This window comes from Myotis davidii, unplaced genomic scaffold (genome assembly GCF_000327345.1).
Source record: "Myotis davidii unplaced genomic scaffold, ASM32734v1 scaffold179, whole genome shotgun sequence".
NCBI lineage: Eukaryota > Metazoa > Chordata > Mammalia > Chiroptera > Vespertilionidae > Myotis > Myotis davidii.
This window is the reverse complement of record NW_006291130.1, coordinates 550,703-568,021: the sequence shown is the minus strand read 5'-3', so window position 1 is coordinate 568,021 and position 17,319 is coordinate 550,703. Positions and strand designations below refer to the sequence as shown.

General features: G+C 40.3%; 1 protein-coding gene across 1 annotated transcript in view; it reads right to left on the bottom strand.

The window, feature by feature from the left end:
• GPR37 (G protein-coupled receptor 37 (endothelin receptor type B-like)) overlaps positions 1–17,031 on the bottom strand; it is a 70,023-nt gene extending 52,992 nt beyond the window's left edge. Inside the window, exon 1 of the mRNA XM_006764313.2 lies at positions 16,838–17,031. Within this exon, the coding sequence (XP_006764376.1) occupies positions 16,838–17,031 (194 nt within the window). The remainder of the gene's footprint in view (positions 1–16,837) is intronic.
• Positions 17,032–17,319: the final 288 nt, after the last annotated feature.

Sequence of the window (17,319 nt, the reverse complement as noted above, 5' to 3'; positions counted from 1 at the left end):
GGAACTCCAGTACCATGGTTACTGAACTGAGGTCCGGTCTGACTGCAGGGTTCTAACACCTGGTGCTGTTTTGTTTTGTTTTTGCCACCACCAACAGGTTCATGTTCATCCCTTCACGAATTCAATATCCTTCCCTAAGCATCCACCTTTAGGATTTGTTTTTGTTTTTGTTTTTGTTTTTTTTTGCTACCACCAACAGGTTCATGTTCATCCCTTCACAAATTCAATATCCTTCCCTAAGCATCCACCTTCAGGGGTAGGGAAGCCTTTCATTTTCACTCTCAGATAACAAAGTAGCCCATCAGCTCCTCGTATATTAGAGAGGACATGCATGTGATAATATGACTGAGGCCCCTTGCAGTGCTCTGCCTTTCCGGGGAGGTGACCCCGATGATTGTGTCCACAGGGTTGGCCCCTGTCAGGCAGTGTAGGGAAGGGTAGCTTCCATGATTGCAAGATGCTTTTTAGCTCACTGGAAAAGAGAACACGTATTTGCTCTATGATGGGCTTCTATTAATGAATATATTGGACTTCATAAAGCATTTTATTTATAAAATACGAGAATTTGGCTGCTAAATGGAAATTAAAGATCAATGATCTAGCACAAGTCCTTCATTTTCAAAATAAGGACACTGACCAAAGTGGGTGAGGTTGTTTGCTCTCCTTAGTGCAGTGCAGCACGCGTAGATTTTGAACTAAAACCCAAGTTCTCTGAAAGGGAAGAGGGAGGCAATCAGTCAGTGGGTCAGGAAGGCTTCCTGAAAGAGGTGGGAGGTAAAAGGGCAGCGAGGGAGGAGTTGGTTATTGAAGTAGGAGGAGGAAGAATCCATGCTGCAAGCAGAGGGCTTGGCCCTCAGAAAAGACTGGGAGAAGAGAAAAAGGAAGATTATGGAGCAAGGAGCACTTCGGTGTTGCTAGCATAATGTAGGAGAATTGTTTAAAATATATTTTTATTGGTTTCTGAGAGGAAAGAAGAGGGAGAGAGAAAAACATCAATGATGAGAGAGAATCATTCATCAGCTGCCTTCAGAACCTCCCTCCCCACTGGTGTATTGAACCCACAATAGGACCAGGAATCGAACCTTGACCTCCTGTTAATAGGTCAATGCTCAACCACTGAGCCATCCAGCCAGGATGTAGGAGAATTTTTGTTCTTAAAAAGCTTAGTGTCAATTTTATTTTTTGAAGAGTACTTAATAAAGAAAATAATTACATGATATTTGACTTGGAGATCTATTTATCCTGAATCTGGTAATATTTAAATATAATCTTTTATTTATTCAACAATATTTATTGCTTACCTCTTCTGTGCCAGGAATTGTGCTGTGTGTGCAAGACATATAGTGGCCAACAAAACAGCTATGGTTCATCTCCTCAAGAAACTTACACTATAATAGGAAATTCAATCAGGCAAGTAGGCACTGAATTAGAATCTACCATGTACCATGACAAAGTTAGTTCTAGAATAGGGAGGCGGGGCTGCTAATGAAAACATGAAGAGCTGTCTTATGCAGACTGTCTAAATAAGGTTATAGTAGCTCCCCTTGAGGCCTTCAAGTGAATGGGGTGGGGGAGGGGAGGGGAGTGTTGGACACCCAGAAGAAACTAGGACAGAGCTGAAATTCAACAAGATAGACACTACAACAGCGGCAGCAGTACAATGTGACTGGGAATAGAGTTAAAAATGAAGGAGGGAGAGTCAGGTCAGAGAGGTGAAAAAAGGACACATTATGAATGCACTGAAAAGCCAGTGATTTCCCCAGAGCATCCCCCTACAAGGATGCCCCGAGGGGGAGATGGGAGTCAGTGGAGATGCAGGAAACCCATCTGAACAACGATCCACCCTTTGACTCTCTTCTTTTTGCCAGTAGCCTTTCCTTTCTTCCAGCATCCCCGCTTCTTTTGCACCTCATAAATCCTATATAATAAAAGGCTAATATGCAAATCGACAGAACGACCGGTCACTATACCTGCACTGACCACCAGGGGGCTGACACTCAATGCAGGAGCTGCCTCCTGGTGGTCAGTGTGCTCCCACAGGGGGAGCGCTGCTCAGCCAGAAGCCCTAAGCCAGGCTCATGGCTGGCGAGCGCAGGGGCAGTGGCTAGAGCCTCTCCCGCCTCCATGGCAGTGCTAAGGATGTCCAACTCTTTCATTAAGTATCAGGGAAGGTAGTCTTGGGAGAGTCTCTAATCTTCCTATCGTCATGTATCTTCATTTGTAAATGGGTAAGGCATTTAAAAAATGTAATATTCCAAAAAATAGTAATTTTTTAAAATGTTCACACAATGTCCATATTAGTGATATACATTTTTATATTATTTATAAAAATATCTCTTTGGTACAAGACCTTTGTGGAAAAGAAAAAAATTTAAAAACTCTAATATAAGTGACCAACTTCACTACTAATATTTATGAGTTATAAAGAAATAGTGGCTTGTTACAATTACATGTTGCTGTGTCTACCATATGGTATATGATACATATACTATTAGCTAAAAACATGGACCGTGTTTAAAACTCTTGGGTTGCATGTGATCTGTGCACTTATGAACTGAGAATGATTGAAAATATTTATAGTGGTTTTTCAGGTGGTACATCATATGTGTGGTTTTATTTTCATAATTTTTTTTCAAATTTCTGTAAAAAACGTTATTCTTAAGATGAGGAAAAAGTAAATTTTTAAAAGCATGTTGTTCACTTAGAATTAACCAAAATTTTGAATTCACTAATGCGCTTCATTCACCTCTAAGACACGGTCGGTCTGTCCATGGCCCACCCAGTCCCTGACAGTTACTCCCAGCAGCCCCAGACACGTGGCTCCCTCCCTCTCCTTGAGCTGTGTGGCTTACAGAGTCAAAATCAGCTGTGTCTGTTTCTTTACAAGTGAAACCCAGTTGTTCTTATCACTCTAATTATTTAAGTTACCATTATGTAAAATCTAATGAGGTAATTGTGAAAATAAAGTGTTGTTATCTTTGAATATTTTATAAAGAAATGATTAAAATGCTATTAAGTCAGGTGATGGTGAGACAACTGTGAAATGTTATGATAAAAACTTAAAATGCTTATACTTTTAGATTGCTTTACGAGTGATAAGTCCTTTTTTTCCTTAATGAAACTAAACTGGAAACATAAATGATGTGTTATGGGTGTGGTGTATGCAAGAAAGAAGATGAGGACCTTGCATCAGAAGACAACACTCAAAAGACTGGTGAATAAACAATAAATTTATAGGTTTATATTACCATAAAGTATTCAAGGTATGTGTTCATCACTGTTTAATGAGTCCTCACATTCATTGCTTTTCAATTATGTAACCAACTAGAGATTTCCCTTGAATTAGATAAGAGAATTCCTATCATACTATTTATTTAGATGCCAGTATGTTAAAAAATTATTCTGTGGCTCCATCTGTCTTACCCTTGAACCTCAAGCCCTTCCTTTCTTTTCAAATCCTTTAATTATCAACAAACTTTAGATACACCCTGAACTATAATGACCTAAAGAAAACAGGCTGAGCAAAATTATCTCAGAAGTACCCACTAACTATCGGCTTTTAATCCTGACTATTCTTCTAATTACTACAATTTTTAGGGAATTCATTTCTTGGTCAAATCAGTCCATTCACTCAACTTTGTTGGCTCCTATAGAGCAAAGGATTAGCACTATAGTTTATATTTTTGAATATTGAAATAAAAAGCATTTTACCTTGACTAAATTAAAGTGTTACTATTTTTCAGAATAGTTTGTAAGGGGAGAAATAGACAGATATAATTATTTTAAGTGCTTATTTTTTTTAAGTTTTTAAAAAATTGATTTCAGAGAGAGGAAGGGAGAGGGAGAGAGGAATAGAAACATCAAGGATGACAGAGGGTCACTGATTGGCTGCCTCCTGCACACCCCCTACTGGGGATCTAGCCTGCAACCTGGGCATGTGCCCAGATCTGGAATTGAACCGTGACCTCCTGGTTCATGGGTCAATGCTCAACCACTGAACCACAAGGCCAGGCTTATGTGCTTATTACTTCAACAAATATTTGCTATCTGTTATGTGAAAGACAGTGCAGTGTACTTGTACGTACATTAAAAGAGAAGAAAAGACCTTATATAAGAAAACCTAATATGCCTATTGTCCTCACTTTGGGGAAGTTTTCTTTTGATGATTTTAAATACGAAGTATGAAATCGACTATGTAAAAAGTGAAGTGAAAGCCAATAGTATAGCTAAAATAATTCTCTGATAAAGGCATGTTTCCATGAATAATATGAAGACAAATGCATTAAATTTAAAACAGTGGGCAAGAAAAATAAGAAAATAAAAATAACAAGGGAAGCTCTCAGGATTTAGATTAAAGGTTATTGTGTTAATCTGAAAATTCATCATAGTTTTCTACTAAAACCTGTGCACTGAATCAATGCCTGGCATTTTCTCACTGTCTTCAGCAATGCATTGCCAATGAGGGCATTTGCTCTTGAGCCTTCCCCACAGGAGAGCTACAGCCTTCGGGGTGAAACATTTTCTAAAGCAGCAGACCTGCCATTGCTGATCTGTCAGGGTGAGTCAGGCATTCTGCTCCCTAAGGAAACACATAAACATCAAACAAAATGCAAACAATTTCATCAAAGGCATTTGACAAATTAGTAGGTGCCCTAAGGAATCAAAAGCAAGGGCAGAAACAAATAGCACTTCATTCATTATAATCCCTTGATTTCAATATTCCAAACGTAAATTAACCCATCTTTTATGTCTTCTGATATTTAATTACACAAATACACGGGCTTGAAACCTGGCCAACATTACAGGCTTTCGTACACTGCTACTACTCATGTTCACTCTTTCTACAAATGTTTATCAAGCTTCTACTACTCCAAGGCACAGTGCTGGGCACTGGAAGAATGTCATGGTGAACAGAAAGCAACAAGGACTCTCCCTCACCAAGCCCTGAGTCTACTGGGTGGGGATGGCGAAGCAGGCATAGTAATTAAATCTTCACATAAGCAAATACGAAACTGCAGTAAATGCGAATTTGATGGCGAGCTATGCGATTCATAGAATCTACGATTTTATCTCATCCAGAAGGCCAAAGATGGCCTGTACAAGAAGTTCAGAGGGATTCTTAGAAGTTAATCACTCAAAAAGGGAGGAAGGGATACTCCAGGCAGAGGAAATATCCGCCCTCTGAAGCATGGAGACAAGAGAGGGTCTGATTCGTTGAGACTGGAAGGAGGTCATTGGCTAATGCAGAGCGTGCCAAGGTGCTGTGGCATGCCATGGGTTTGAAAGAGAGACGAAGGCGCCAGAGCACGAAGGACCTCACAGCTATGATACATGGTTTTGCCTCTATCTTGAGAGATATATAAAGTCAAAGGAGTGTATGACTTGTGTGTGTATTTGTTTCTGCATGTGTGTGTGCGTGTTCACGCATGGGTGTGCCTGCTGGTAGTAAGGGTGTCATGTTACTTGAGTGGCATGGCTTGATCCAGCTTTCTTTCATACTCTTATACTTTACTTAATCATTTCTTAATTTTACCAACAAACAACTGTCCTTGTTAACAGTTTCTCCATATGGAAGGAGTAATTGGAGTTGAATATAAAGTAGTTTATATCTAAATTGTGGAAAGCACAAATATAGCATCATTTATGAAGATATCAATCACAAGTTTTGCACATCATTTGTAACATAATGTAACTGAATGGCTTTTTTAAATGTATGGTCTGTATTCCAAAATACAGGTATGGCAAAAGTAGTTTTACAGTTGTTTGGATGGAAAATACTACAACAATTAAGAAATAATACAAGAATAAACACCTTGTTTCATGCACTCACAACTGTAGACCTACTTTTGCCCTACCCTGTAGTACAATTTGCTTTTCACATGAAGAGGAACAAGAGAAAGCTTGTTAATACTAAAACCAATTAAATACTTGAATAATCACCCTTTGCATATACACCGTTGTTCCTGAGCAAAATAATGAATAAAATATTATATACCCACCAGTATTGGTTACATTAAAAGTGAATAGTCTTCCTATTTTAGAGAATTTAAGATGGAGTACATGTACAAGAGGTTGGGAATATAAAAGATCTGAATATACTCTAAGCATAGCACTGAATGACAATATACAAATTAACACATTTTATAATAATAATAATAATAATAATAATAATAAACTACTTCCTGACATGGATGACTTCAGCAATAAAGAGAACCCACCTCATAGAATATTCTCTTTTCAAATCAATGTAGTAACACAGTCATATACCTATAGAATTATGGACACTATTACACATGTTGCAGAACTCCAGTTTTTCATGGACTTCTTGCCTGTTATGTGTCAGGTGCTTTCAACGTTTCCAGATTGAATCTTTGCTTGCAGGAGGGTCCTCACAGAGCTTGCGTCCCGGGCTTGCTGAGGCCTGAGCGCGGATCACAGAACCTCACTGCATCCCACCTCCGCGTAAACACGCAGGAAGGTGTTAATTCTGTTTTGCACTAGTCATTTGCACCTAGTGGGAAGGCAGGCATGCAGCCAGGGTCTTCAGAACAGACCGCACGGGACCAAGAGCAGACTATTTTTTCAAAAAAATTGAAAATGACAAAGGAAGCTTCCCCCACCTGGAGGAGCCCTCACTCCATTCAGGCAGTATCGGCCCAGCTGCATCATCCCACTGGATGCGGGGGGATGTGAGGAGCCACCCCCGTCTCTGGGAATCAATCCCCTGCTTCATGGAACTGTTGTCCGTTTTTCCCACCTCCACAAGGTTCCTCACCCTTTGCCACTGGAACCTGACATCATTCTGCTGATCACATGCCCATCCTCCTGTGAGGTGGGAATGACCGCTCCCACTCTAGAAATGATGACCCTGCGGTTCTGACATTACAGTGACTCATCACATGAACAAGCAATTGAGTCGAGGCCCTGAGCAACACTACGGAATCCTTTGCGGATGGAACTGTTAGAAAAGGGCAGGGAGGCTGGTGGTGAGTACATTGTCACGTGAGCAGGATGAAGAGAAAAAGAAACCCGTTCCATACATGTGCACCTATGACCCGGAGTGGAGATAACTAGGTAGATTTCATATCATACAGAGATTAGTGTCTTTATAGCTGCATGTATAGACATAGGTGCGTATACATGAAGTATATGCTTTCGTTTTTTTCCTAATCAATACCATCTGTATGGATAAGTTTGACTTCTTTCAAATGACTTTTCCATTTCAACTCTATAGCTGAGACTCAGTAGGATGTAAGCATTGCGCTGTGACTGCTACTTAGGGGTAGAGCCAGGGGCCCCCGTGTCCTCACTATCCTGCTTTTCTGTCTAGGACCCAGATTGCCTCCCTTGCTGAAGATTTTAGTTGAAGAATAGCTAGATGTCCATTTTCCAATTATGTGCCATTTGGTTTCCATTTTCCTCATTTTTCTTGAAAATATACAGGGTGCCCCCAAAATACATATGCACACTTTAACAGCTGATAGCTCAATTGTGAAAGTGAAATGTATTTTAATAAGCACTGCCTTTATAATGATTCAAAGTGTGTGTATACATCTTGGGGACACTCTATACATACCCCCTGCACTATTTTATGAACGTTAGAAACCTATTGAAATATGTCTTTTCCACATGGTAATCTATGTGTGCAGATGTTTTTTATTTCTGAGAAGAAATTTTATGTGAACTATTGAATTCATCCTGTTACACTTCAGTATCACCCTGGTTTTTATGTTCAGTCCTCTGCTGAAAATACATGTCCGTTGACTTGCTAAAAGCAAGAACAGAATGCTTCCACTTGGGGCACTAATGGCAGTGACTGGAATGATAAGCCTCTAGAAAAGCGGTTCTCAACCTGTGGGTCGCGACCCCTTTGGCAGTCGAATGACCCTTTCACAGGGGTCGCCTAAGACCATTCTGCATATCAGATATTTACATTATGATTCATAACAGTAGCAACATTACAGTTATGAAGTAGCAACAAAAATAACTTTATGGTTGGGTCACAACATGAGGAATTGTATTTAAAGGGCCAGAAGGTTGAGAACCACTGCTCTAGAATGTATAACATAAAACTGACTCAGAAGGACAGGAGCCTAGATGTTATCAGTATAGTTACTGTAGAGACGTGGTCTTAAGGCCTGGGAGTGTACAATCCTCACTTTCATTGTTAACTAAACCAAAGGTTTCCAAGCTATCGATAATGCTCTAAGAAGTGAGGCTCGTGACAATCATAGTACAAATTAAAACAGAACAAAAGGGATGCAGGAATATTCTACGTGTCAAGTTCCCAAAAATATGTCCCTAAAATCCTCCCTTAAAGAGAGCAGCGACAGTTCAAAGCTTCAGTCCACCGAAGTTATTTCAGAACGCTTAAAGGATACGTGAAGGGGAAAATCCAGAGGCCAAAGAGAAAATCTACTTTATTCTCCTACACTTTCTAGAACTTACCCAGGAGTAAAGCTGTCCTAACCCAGCAGCCCTAATTACCTGGGGAATCTAGTCAGAGGCACTCGCCCAGTCCGTCTAGTCTGAGTCCAGCACATTCAAGATTGTGGGTTCGGCCCTAGCTGGTTTTGCTCAGTGGATAGAGCATCGGCCTGCAGACTGAAGGGTACCAGATTCGATTCCAGTCAAGGGCACATGCCTGGGTTGTGGGCTCGATCCCCAGTAGGAGGCGTGCAGGAGGCAGCCAGTCAATGATTCTTTCTCATTATTGATGTTTCTCTCTCTCTCCCTCTCCATTTCTGAAATAAGTAAAAATATATTTTTTTAAAAAAGATTGTGGGCTGGGAGTGCTCACGGGTGAGCTGAATGGAAAGCCCTCCCTTTTTTAGTCTGGACACTGCAACTTTAAACTTCCTCTGAAACTACCCAGAATCTCTGAGAACCGCCCCACAGCTGTGAAAGGTCCTCCCACCCCAGCTGCGTTAGGCCTCATTATATTTCGCAAGGTCTCCAAACAATGGAATTGCCATGATGCTGCCGAACTCATGGGGTGTTTCTTCTGAGCGGCTTGGCTTCTCACGCCTGATTTTCTCCGCAAGGGTTAGGTGAGGAGCTCCCTTGCCTGCCTCTCAGAAGGTCATGCCAGGGTGGGCTCATTAACTGCCTCCCGCAGCCAATCTGTTTTATTTGATCACGTGAAATTTACATGTTAGTCTGGCTAGATCTTCCCTGTATTGATAGCCCTTCATTTGGAAACCCAGCTTTCATGTATAAATAAATGTATAATTAAAACATCAGCCATAGAGTGCATGTATAAACAAAATGTATAACTTCCTCATTGGCTACAGCTTTTCTTCAGAAAAACAAATATTATTTCATAAGAGGTTTTGGAATTAATAGAAATCTGTTCAGTTGTGATTTATGTGCACTTCCAATCTGAAATTGTTACAGAGGAAATTGTGGCAGTTAATCAACATGCAAATTACATGTTTATGTATGAGTTAAAATAAATTTTGACAGAAGTATGCATGCCAAATATTAAAATTTAAAGCTTTAGCCTTGTAATGAAAGTGACTCAAACCACAGAAAGATCTGCCTTACCTGTAGATATATTGAAGGTCAAGAGAGTTTTAATTAATACTTGCCAGATAATTTTTCACTTGTTGATAACAAGTGCTATAAAATAAAATATTCAAAATGCAGGAAGTCAGAAAACACTCATACTCAAAACCTCACCTGCCACCTCCATCACAACACATTGTTATAATATCATTCCAATAAGTATAATTTTTAGATATGTGTTCAGGATTAAAACGGGTACATTTAAATGACCATTCTAAGGTAGAATTTCTGTTCATAAATATTTAAAAATGGACTCCTGTTTCTGAATCTCAATCATGAAAGTTCAACTTTTGTTAGAAACTTTACAAGATTCTGAATAAAATAAAGGAGTTGTGTCTTGTCCAGGTAGCTCAGTTAGTTAGAAGGTAGTCCCAATATATCAAGGTTGCAGGTTCAATCCCTGGTCAGGATACATACAAGAATCAACAAATGAATGCATAAATAAGTGGAAGAAAGAGACTTTTAATTAATGTTATTCTTTCTCTTCCTCTCTCTCTAAATCAATAAAATTTTAAAAAGCAGTTTCTTTGAAAAGGTATGAGATTGAAAGTGAAACACAAAGTAATTAAAGTAATTTTCATTTGGAAGATCCTCAGGTTAATATGATTAAACACAAGTCAAATGTTAGCTACAGTTCTGTACTAGACAGTGTGCTAATTGCATTACATTCATTATTCTCTTTAAATGTTGGGAATTGAAGGAAATTGAACCAAACTTAGGCCAAAGGAATGAAATAATTTGACCAGATCATGCTGCCAAAAAGTAATAGAGCTATATTTTCAATCAAGGCCTGGTCCCAGACTCCTTGCACTGATCAACTACACTGTACATCTCAGACTAAAAACAATGCTTTCTCCCACAATTCCTTGTCATTTCCTGGGTACACTGCTGGTTAATGAATTTGGTGTGGAACTAAAGGTGGAGTTACAAGGTCCAGGATAGCACCCGTAATGCCATGAAACAGTTTGAGAAGGAAGAAGACTAGCTTTTGGTGTGAGAGACAACAGGATGTCAAAAGAGGGTAACTGTGAAGAAGATAAGCAGATCTGGGCCGGCTCTGGGCAGAGACTAATTTAACAAATAAGAAAGCTTCAGTGAGACAGCCAGGCATAGAGAATGGAAAAGGTGTTAGAAATGCAGAATGACAAATTTAAAATGTACATTAAAGAAATTTAATTATAAAGTGGAGACGAAAATCAACCAGGAATTCAGAGCCAAGACTCAAACTATAAGAGAAAGTTTACGTAGATAGCCACAGAGGTAGAAGTGAGCGGTAGAAGCAACAGGTTCAGGAAACAGTTACAGAGACAAAAGATGGGCCTTGGAGCTTAGGAGAGAGATACCTGCCTTGAGAGACCAAAGAGGGAGAAGTCTGAGCATGCTCCAGAGCGGGTCGGGGGTGAGAGAGAGAAAGAGAGAAACTCACTCTGGGGCAAGACAAGGGTGGGGAAACACACAGGCCTGCTCCATAGAGGGAGCTTTTATCTGAGGTCTCAGGGGCAGATCTCAATAGAATACTCACCAGCTTTCCTGGTCCTGATGTCAGGCATGACTCATTCTGATTGTGCTGCTTCTTTGGGCCTGGAGCTGGAATACAGCAGAAGTCTAGATGGCACCTCCAGAGGTTAGTGCCTCAGGGAGTGGTCACGCAAGGGCTTGCAGTTTTGCCCATTGCTAGGCACCAGGGCCTCTCTGCCCTTGTCACTCTCTGCACCTGGCCCATCGTTCCTGCTCTGCTTAGGCCTGTCTAGCTGCCTACAACATATTTACTATCCCACTTGGGATAGGCATTTTTTAATATTTTACTCCGTTTAATTTTCATATTAACCACTCCAAGAACAAACACTTTAGAATATTTTTTTTCCTCATTGTTACAGCTGCAGGTACCAAACATTCCGAAGAACCCTGGGCTGGTAGAATTTAAAGAGTCAATGTTTGAGCCCACACCCTTTGGTTCCAAATGCTGCCATATGTTTAAGTACAAGGAGGGAGGGAGTTAATAAAAATAGATGTTTTAGGTGACTTTTAATATATTTTCTGAATATAATTTCTCTTTTCTTTTACCATCTTAACCACTTATAACGTTATAGTTTATAGTGTTAAGTACATTTACATTGTCCAACCAATTTCCAGAATTCTTTTCACCTTACAAAACTGAAACTTTACCTATTAAAAAACTTTCCCATTCTCCCCCGCCCCAACTGCATTTTATCTTCTGAATATGAGAGTTATTAGTTTAATCTACTCTTTTGTTCTCTTTTTTATTGACTCTATTGGTTAATAAAATTATGTAGGTTTCAGGTATACAATTCTATACTACATCAATTGTATGTTGATTGGCAGGGAAAATTGACTAAGATAGGGCACTATTTTTGTGCACATGACACACCAGGGCATGTTGAATCTAGAGGATGTGTCATACTTACTGTGGTTTTAGCACCAAATCAGATCCCTGGGCTCCCCATCTGGTGAGCATCAGGGGTGTCTGTGAGAGCTTCTCAACACGGTGGAAGGTGACATGTAGGGACACAAGAGACTGGCTCACAGCGAATGTCTCATGACTTGCCTTATGATGTCCTGCTGGTCCCAATGGACTCCAGCATTTCTGGAAGATTCTCCACCTTCCACACAGCCTTGGCTTTACATAAATGCAGTAGGTGCCCTGGGGACACTTGATTACATTTTAAAAGAATACCTCTCTAAGTTGCAAAATGAAAATATGCAAAAGTAGTGTGTTCTTTTTATTAATTTCCCCCTTATCCCAGGGAGGAGGAACATGCTGTGAAGATTATCCTAATGCTATGATGTCATGAGACTACTTTTCTCAAGCTGTTTAAGGAAGACGCTTTTATTCTGCTAGGGCAGTGGTTCTCAACCTTCCTAATGCCGCGACCCTTCAATACAGTTCCTCATGTTGTAGTGACCCCCAACCATAAAATTATTTTCTTTGCTACTTCATAACTGTAATTTTGCTACTGTTATGAGTCGTCATGTAAATATCTGATATGCAGGATGTATTTTCATTGTTACAAATTGAACATAATGAAAGCATAGTGATTAATCACAAAAACAATATGTAATTATATACGTGTTTTCCGATGGTTTTAGGCGACCCCTGTGAAAGGGTCATTAGACCCCCAAAGGGGTCGCGACCCACAGGTTGAGAACCATGTGCTAGGGTTTCTCCTCATCTAAGCAGAGTAAACTGAGTAATGTGACAAAAATGTGTTTATGCTTTAGTTTGAATATGAGTTGGTACATGCTCCTCACAAGATTTGGAAAAATGTAGACAAGGTTCAAAAATCAAAAGCTGTTAGCATTCAGACCAGCTCTGCCTGTATTTGGCATGGGTATGATTTTGAGGGAAGGGACTGTCTTGTTTTTGGTGCATTGCCAGTTTGCATCACAGTGCTCTGGAAACGTGCTTGTTGAAAAATGTGTGGACACACGTACTGAACGGGATCAGAGTGCATGAAGGCTCGAACTGGATTTCAAGTGTGCTGACTCCCAGCTGGGAGAGGTGGGCCAAGAAACCTCATCTTCTAAACCCGCCTCCACATCCAAACTTCTCCATGGAGGCTGGTGCCCTTGCACTGAGTCTGTGGGAGGTGATCCCTGGAGTTGTGCAATGTGGCCTCTTACTCTTGTACTTGGAAGGCCTGGACAGTCCTCTATCTTCAGTAGAATGCCACTTAAGATTTTATACTAACTTTAAATATTCATAACAACATAAAGTATTGCCTTTCTTCCAGACTTGTTTGCATTGTGTGAAGGCCTAAGGCCTTGAACCAAACAAGGGAAGCTCTTCCAAGTTCAATCTCTTATGAGATGTTCTTTTGGGAGAGAAGAATTTCTGGTAAAGAGCCAGATTAAGGCAAGTCTGAAGTGGATATTAACTTTTCAAAAAGCATTGATCTATTAAGAGTGGACCTGGGGGAATCCTGTTATGGATGGCTTCCCTTTTAAGGGAAGTAACTGGATTATAGTTTAAGCTCCTCTGCCATGTTCCTTCAGGTGTGGTCTGGCTCTGAAAGATCTGTTTTATCACTGTCTTAGGATAGCCAAGTGTTGTGACATAAAGACAAGAAGACATGGAAGCCAGGTTTAGGTAAATTTTAAGTACCTCATCTGTGTTATTTCTGTAAGAACCAAATCTTATTTTCTGAGGCATTTACATTATGATATGTGTCACATTCCCTTTTGGTGATCTTAGAGTAGAACATAATTTTGCACATTCAATATTGGAAATTCAATGATTTCGAATAGGTGTCAGTTACGGTCTGTGGAACCATAAAATAAGCATTAAAATAGCTCACCAAATATCCTGGCATAAAAAATGCATTTTGATTTGCATTTAGATTTAACTAAAACCACAGGGACTGAACACTAGTGGTGTATTACATCCATATTCTGTTTAAATCTCTAGAATAACAAGAAGAGACAAGTACATGGAGCCATATAGCTCATTCCAAAATTAGATGCTACCAAATATTAAGAAACTTTCTTGATGACTCTAAAAAACAACTAATAAATAGACAGGGAATGAGTTATTAAATATAATCACTCGAGTGATAAAAGCATTGGGAAATCCACTGATTTATTTGTATTTTAGTTTTACGTGACTCAAATGAAGAAACTGAAGAGACTTTTACAGACTACATTACAAAAAACGTTCCCCATAATTTTTACATGACTTCTTCTTCTTTTCCACCATCACTTTAGGGTTGTTTTCAACCCGACAGAATATTTTCTCTCTTTCTCGGGGTTTGCACACTGTGCTGTTTTCAGACTCCTCCCCTTGTCACTTGGTCAAGCTATTTCCTATTTCAAAACCAGTATCAGCTCTACTGGTACATGGTTGCTGTATATCTTGAGTTTGTTTGTCTTTCTATATTTTTCACAAGAATGAAATAGAGAAAATGGGATTTTAAATAATAAAACCATGTAAGATAACCCTCTTAGGAGAGGATTCTTTGGTCAATTGATCCAATGATTTTACTCCATTCCATTCCCACTTTTGCAATCGCTTCAGTAGATGGGACCTGCAATGACCTGCAGTGCCTGGTTGTTCCCCTGGTCACCACTGACCAGGGCTTGCTTGGACACTAAACAGAAGGATGAATTTCAAATCTTCTTTTAAAGAAGAGCAATAAAAATTAGTTTTTGTTGGGGGTGGAGGGTATGGGAAGAGATTAACCAGAGGACTTATATGCATACTAGTTGCCTGGTGCACGAAATTCGTGCACATGGAAAGGGAATTAATTGCCCTAACTGGTTTGGCTCAGTGGATAGAGCATCGGCCTGTGGACTCAAGGGTCCCAGGTTTGATTTCGGTCAAGGGCATGTACCTAGGTTGCGGGCACATCCCCAGTGGGGAGTATGCAGGAGGCAGCTGATCGATGTTTCTCTCTCATCCATGTTTTTAACTCTCTATCCCTCTCCCTTCCTCTACAACAGGGGCATGATATTAAAATGACAAAAACATGATATAAAAACAACACAGATGCAAACAATGACTGATAAAGTGATTAAACTTATTCTAATATCTCTCTGTACATCACATTAAGAGTGAAAACACTTTCAGAGTGCTTGACTAATTTCCCTTGTGATGAAGGATTTAGAACTTTAACTGTAACGTCACATGCTCTTCAATCTCAAGAGAAAGCTACATATAATTGATCATGTGAGAAAATGGATTCAGGTAGGAATATGCCTACTTTGTCTAGAGTTTGTCCTTGTGATTTATTAATAGACATCACAAATGCTGGCATCATGGGAAACGGTTGTTGAATCAATTTAAATGGGAGGCCAGTGTCAGATGGGGACAAATTAATTCTTGGAATCAGAACAACCTCTCCCTCTGCAGATCCTGTTAATACTTCAGCTTCTTTTTTTGGCGTGGAGGTGGGCCTGCCGGTAACTGTGAAGGCACGTCATGCCAGTCAGCTGCATGGAAGGCTTGGAACAATGCAGGCCCATGGCTCTAGTCATGTTCTATGCCTCTTCTTGGATCCCCTCTCCCTGACTTAATATTCTAGAGCAGTCGTGCTCAACCTTGGCTGCACATTAGAATCACCTGGGAATCTTTTTAAAATCCTGATTTCTGGGCCTCATCCTCCGGAAATTCTGTTTCTTTGTTATGGAGTGGGGTCACAATATTAGTAACAAAGAAACATAATTTCCGGAGGATGAGGCCCAGAAATCAGGATTTTAAAAAGATCCCCACATGATTCTAATGTGCAGCCAGGTTGAGAACCACTGATCTATAGATATAGTATTTTCAAAGGTAGCTTCAATAATAGATCCATTAAAAATCATTTCACTTCCATACCTCACCCTGAGGGTGGGTTCCTGCCTGAAACTTCGCCCTCCAGGAAAGAGCTCAGGGAGGGCGCAGCCATTTCCAAGACGACCCCTGCAGGACTGACTTCCTTCCAGTTGGTCGTGCTTCTGGCTGTGATGTTACACCCAGGGTTTTTATATAAGTAAATATGCATAACCCATGGACACAGGCAATAGTGTAGTAGGCCTGGGGGAGGCTATGAGGTGAAGGAAGTCAATGGAGGAAGAAAGGGGGACATCTGTAACATTTTCAACAATAAAGACAAAATTTTTAAAAATGATTATTTTGGCATTAAAACATAATGATATCTAACTGTGCCACGTTCTATGCATTTTATAGATCTGATTTCATTTAATACACCTTGCATCCCCCTCATGGTTTTCTGAGGGGTGCACTATGAATAATTTCAAATTTCAAGAGAGGCTAACCAATTTGCCTAAATTCAAACTAGTTTGGAGTGCAGATGGGTTGAATCCATGCAGTATTTTTTATTATTATTATTATTATTATTATTATTAATTTTATTGCCGCAAAAAAGCTTTATTGTTTCCATTTGGTCCAGTGCATGGGAGAGCACTTCAGGGTGGTTAAAAGGATGTCTAGTAGTTTCAGGGAGAGGCTCAGGCAGAAGCCAGATACCAGGGGATACAGAGGGGCCCCACAGAGGACTCTGGGCTCCATGGATCCAGTTATGTTTGAGGGTGACCCTTTCAAAGACACTCAGCCCCAGCCTGGGGGCTGGGCAGCCTGCAGAGGGAAGCCAGGTGGTCTCCCATCTTCTCTGTGAGTTTCACCTCCTCATCCAGGAAATGGTTCCTCAGGAAGTCAGAGAGATGGGGGTCTGTATGAGACCCAAAAGGGCCTGGTTCGGGTTCTTCTCCATGAGCATGGTGGCTTCCATGGCATTCTAAGTTTTACCTGCCTCACCTTGGGAAGAGGGCACGGTTACCACACTGGCTTTGCATCTTCAAGAGCTGCTCCGTACCCTCTTGCTTCTCCTTAGCCAACTTGTGGAAGAAGTGGCCCATGCCCTCCAGAGCCATGTTATCCAGGTTGAAATAAAGCCCAGAGAAGTAGGTGTAGGAGGCCCTCAGATGCAGGCTGACCAGGTTGTACTTCATTAAGGCTCCTAATAACTCTTGCGTATGCAGAGATATTTGAAATGTTTTGATCATTAATAAAACCCAAACAGAAAAGTACCTCAAAGAAAAGCTGAAGGTGGACAACCAACTGAGAATCCCTGCTTCCTTTCTTGCACCAGCAGGGCTTGCCTCCCACCTGCTGCATCAAGTTGCTGCATTTTAAAATGACTGTCATCAATCACAAAAATCATTGCTTAGTGGGTTAATGTAAAAATTCACCTTGTTACTCCTAATAATGAGATAAGTAAAAGGTTTGCCTTTTTGAAT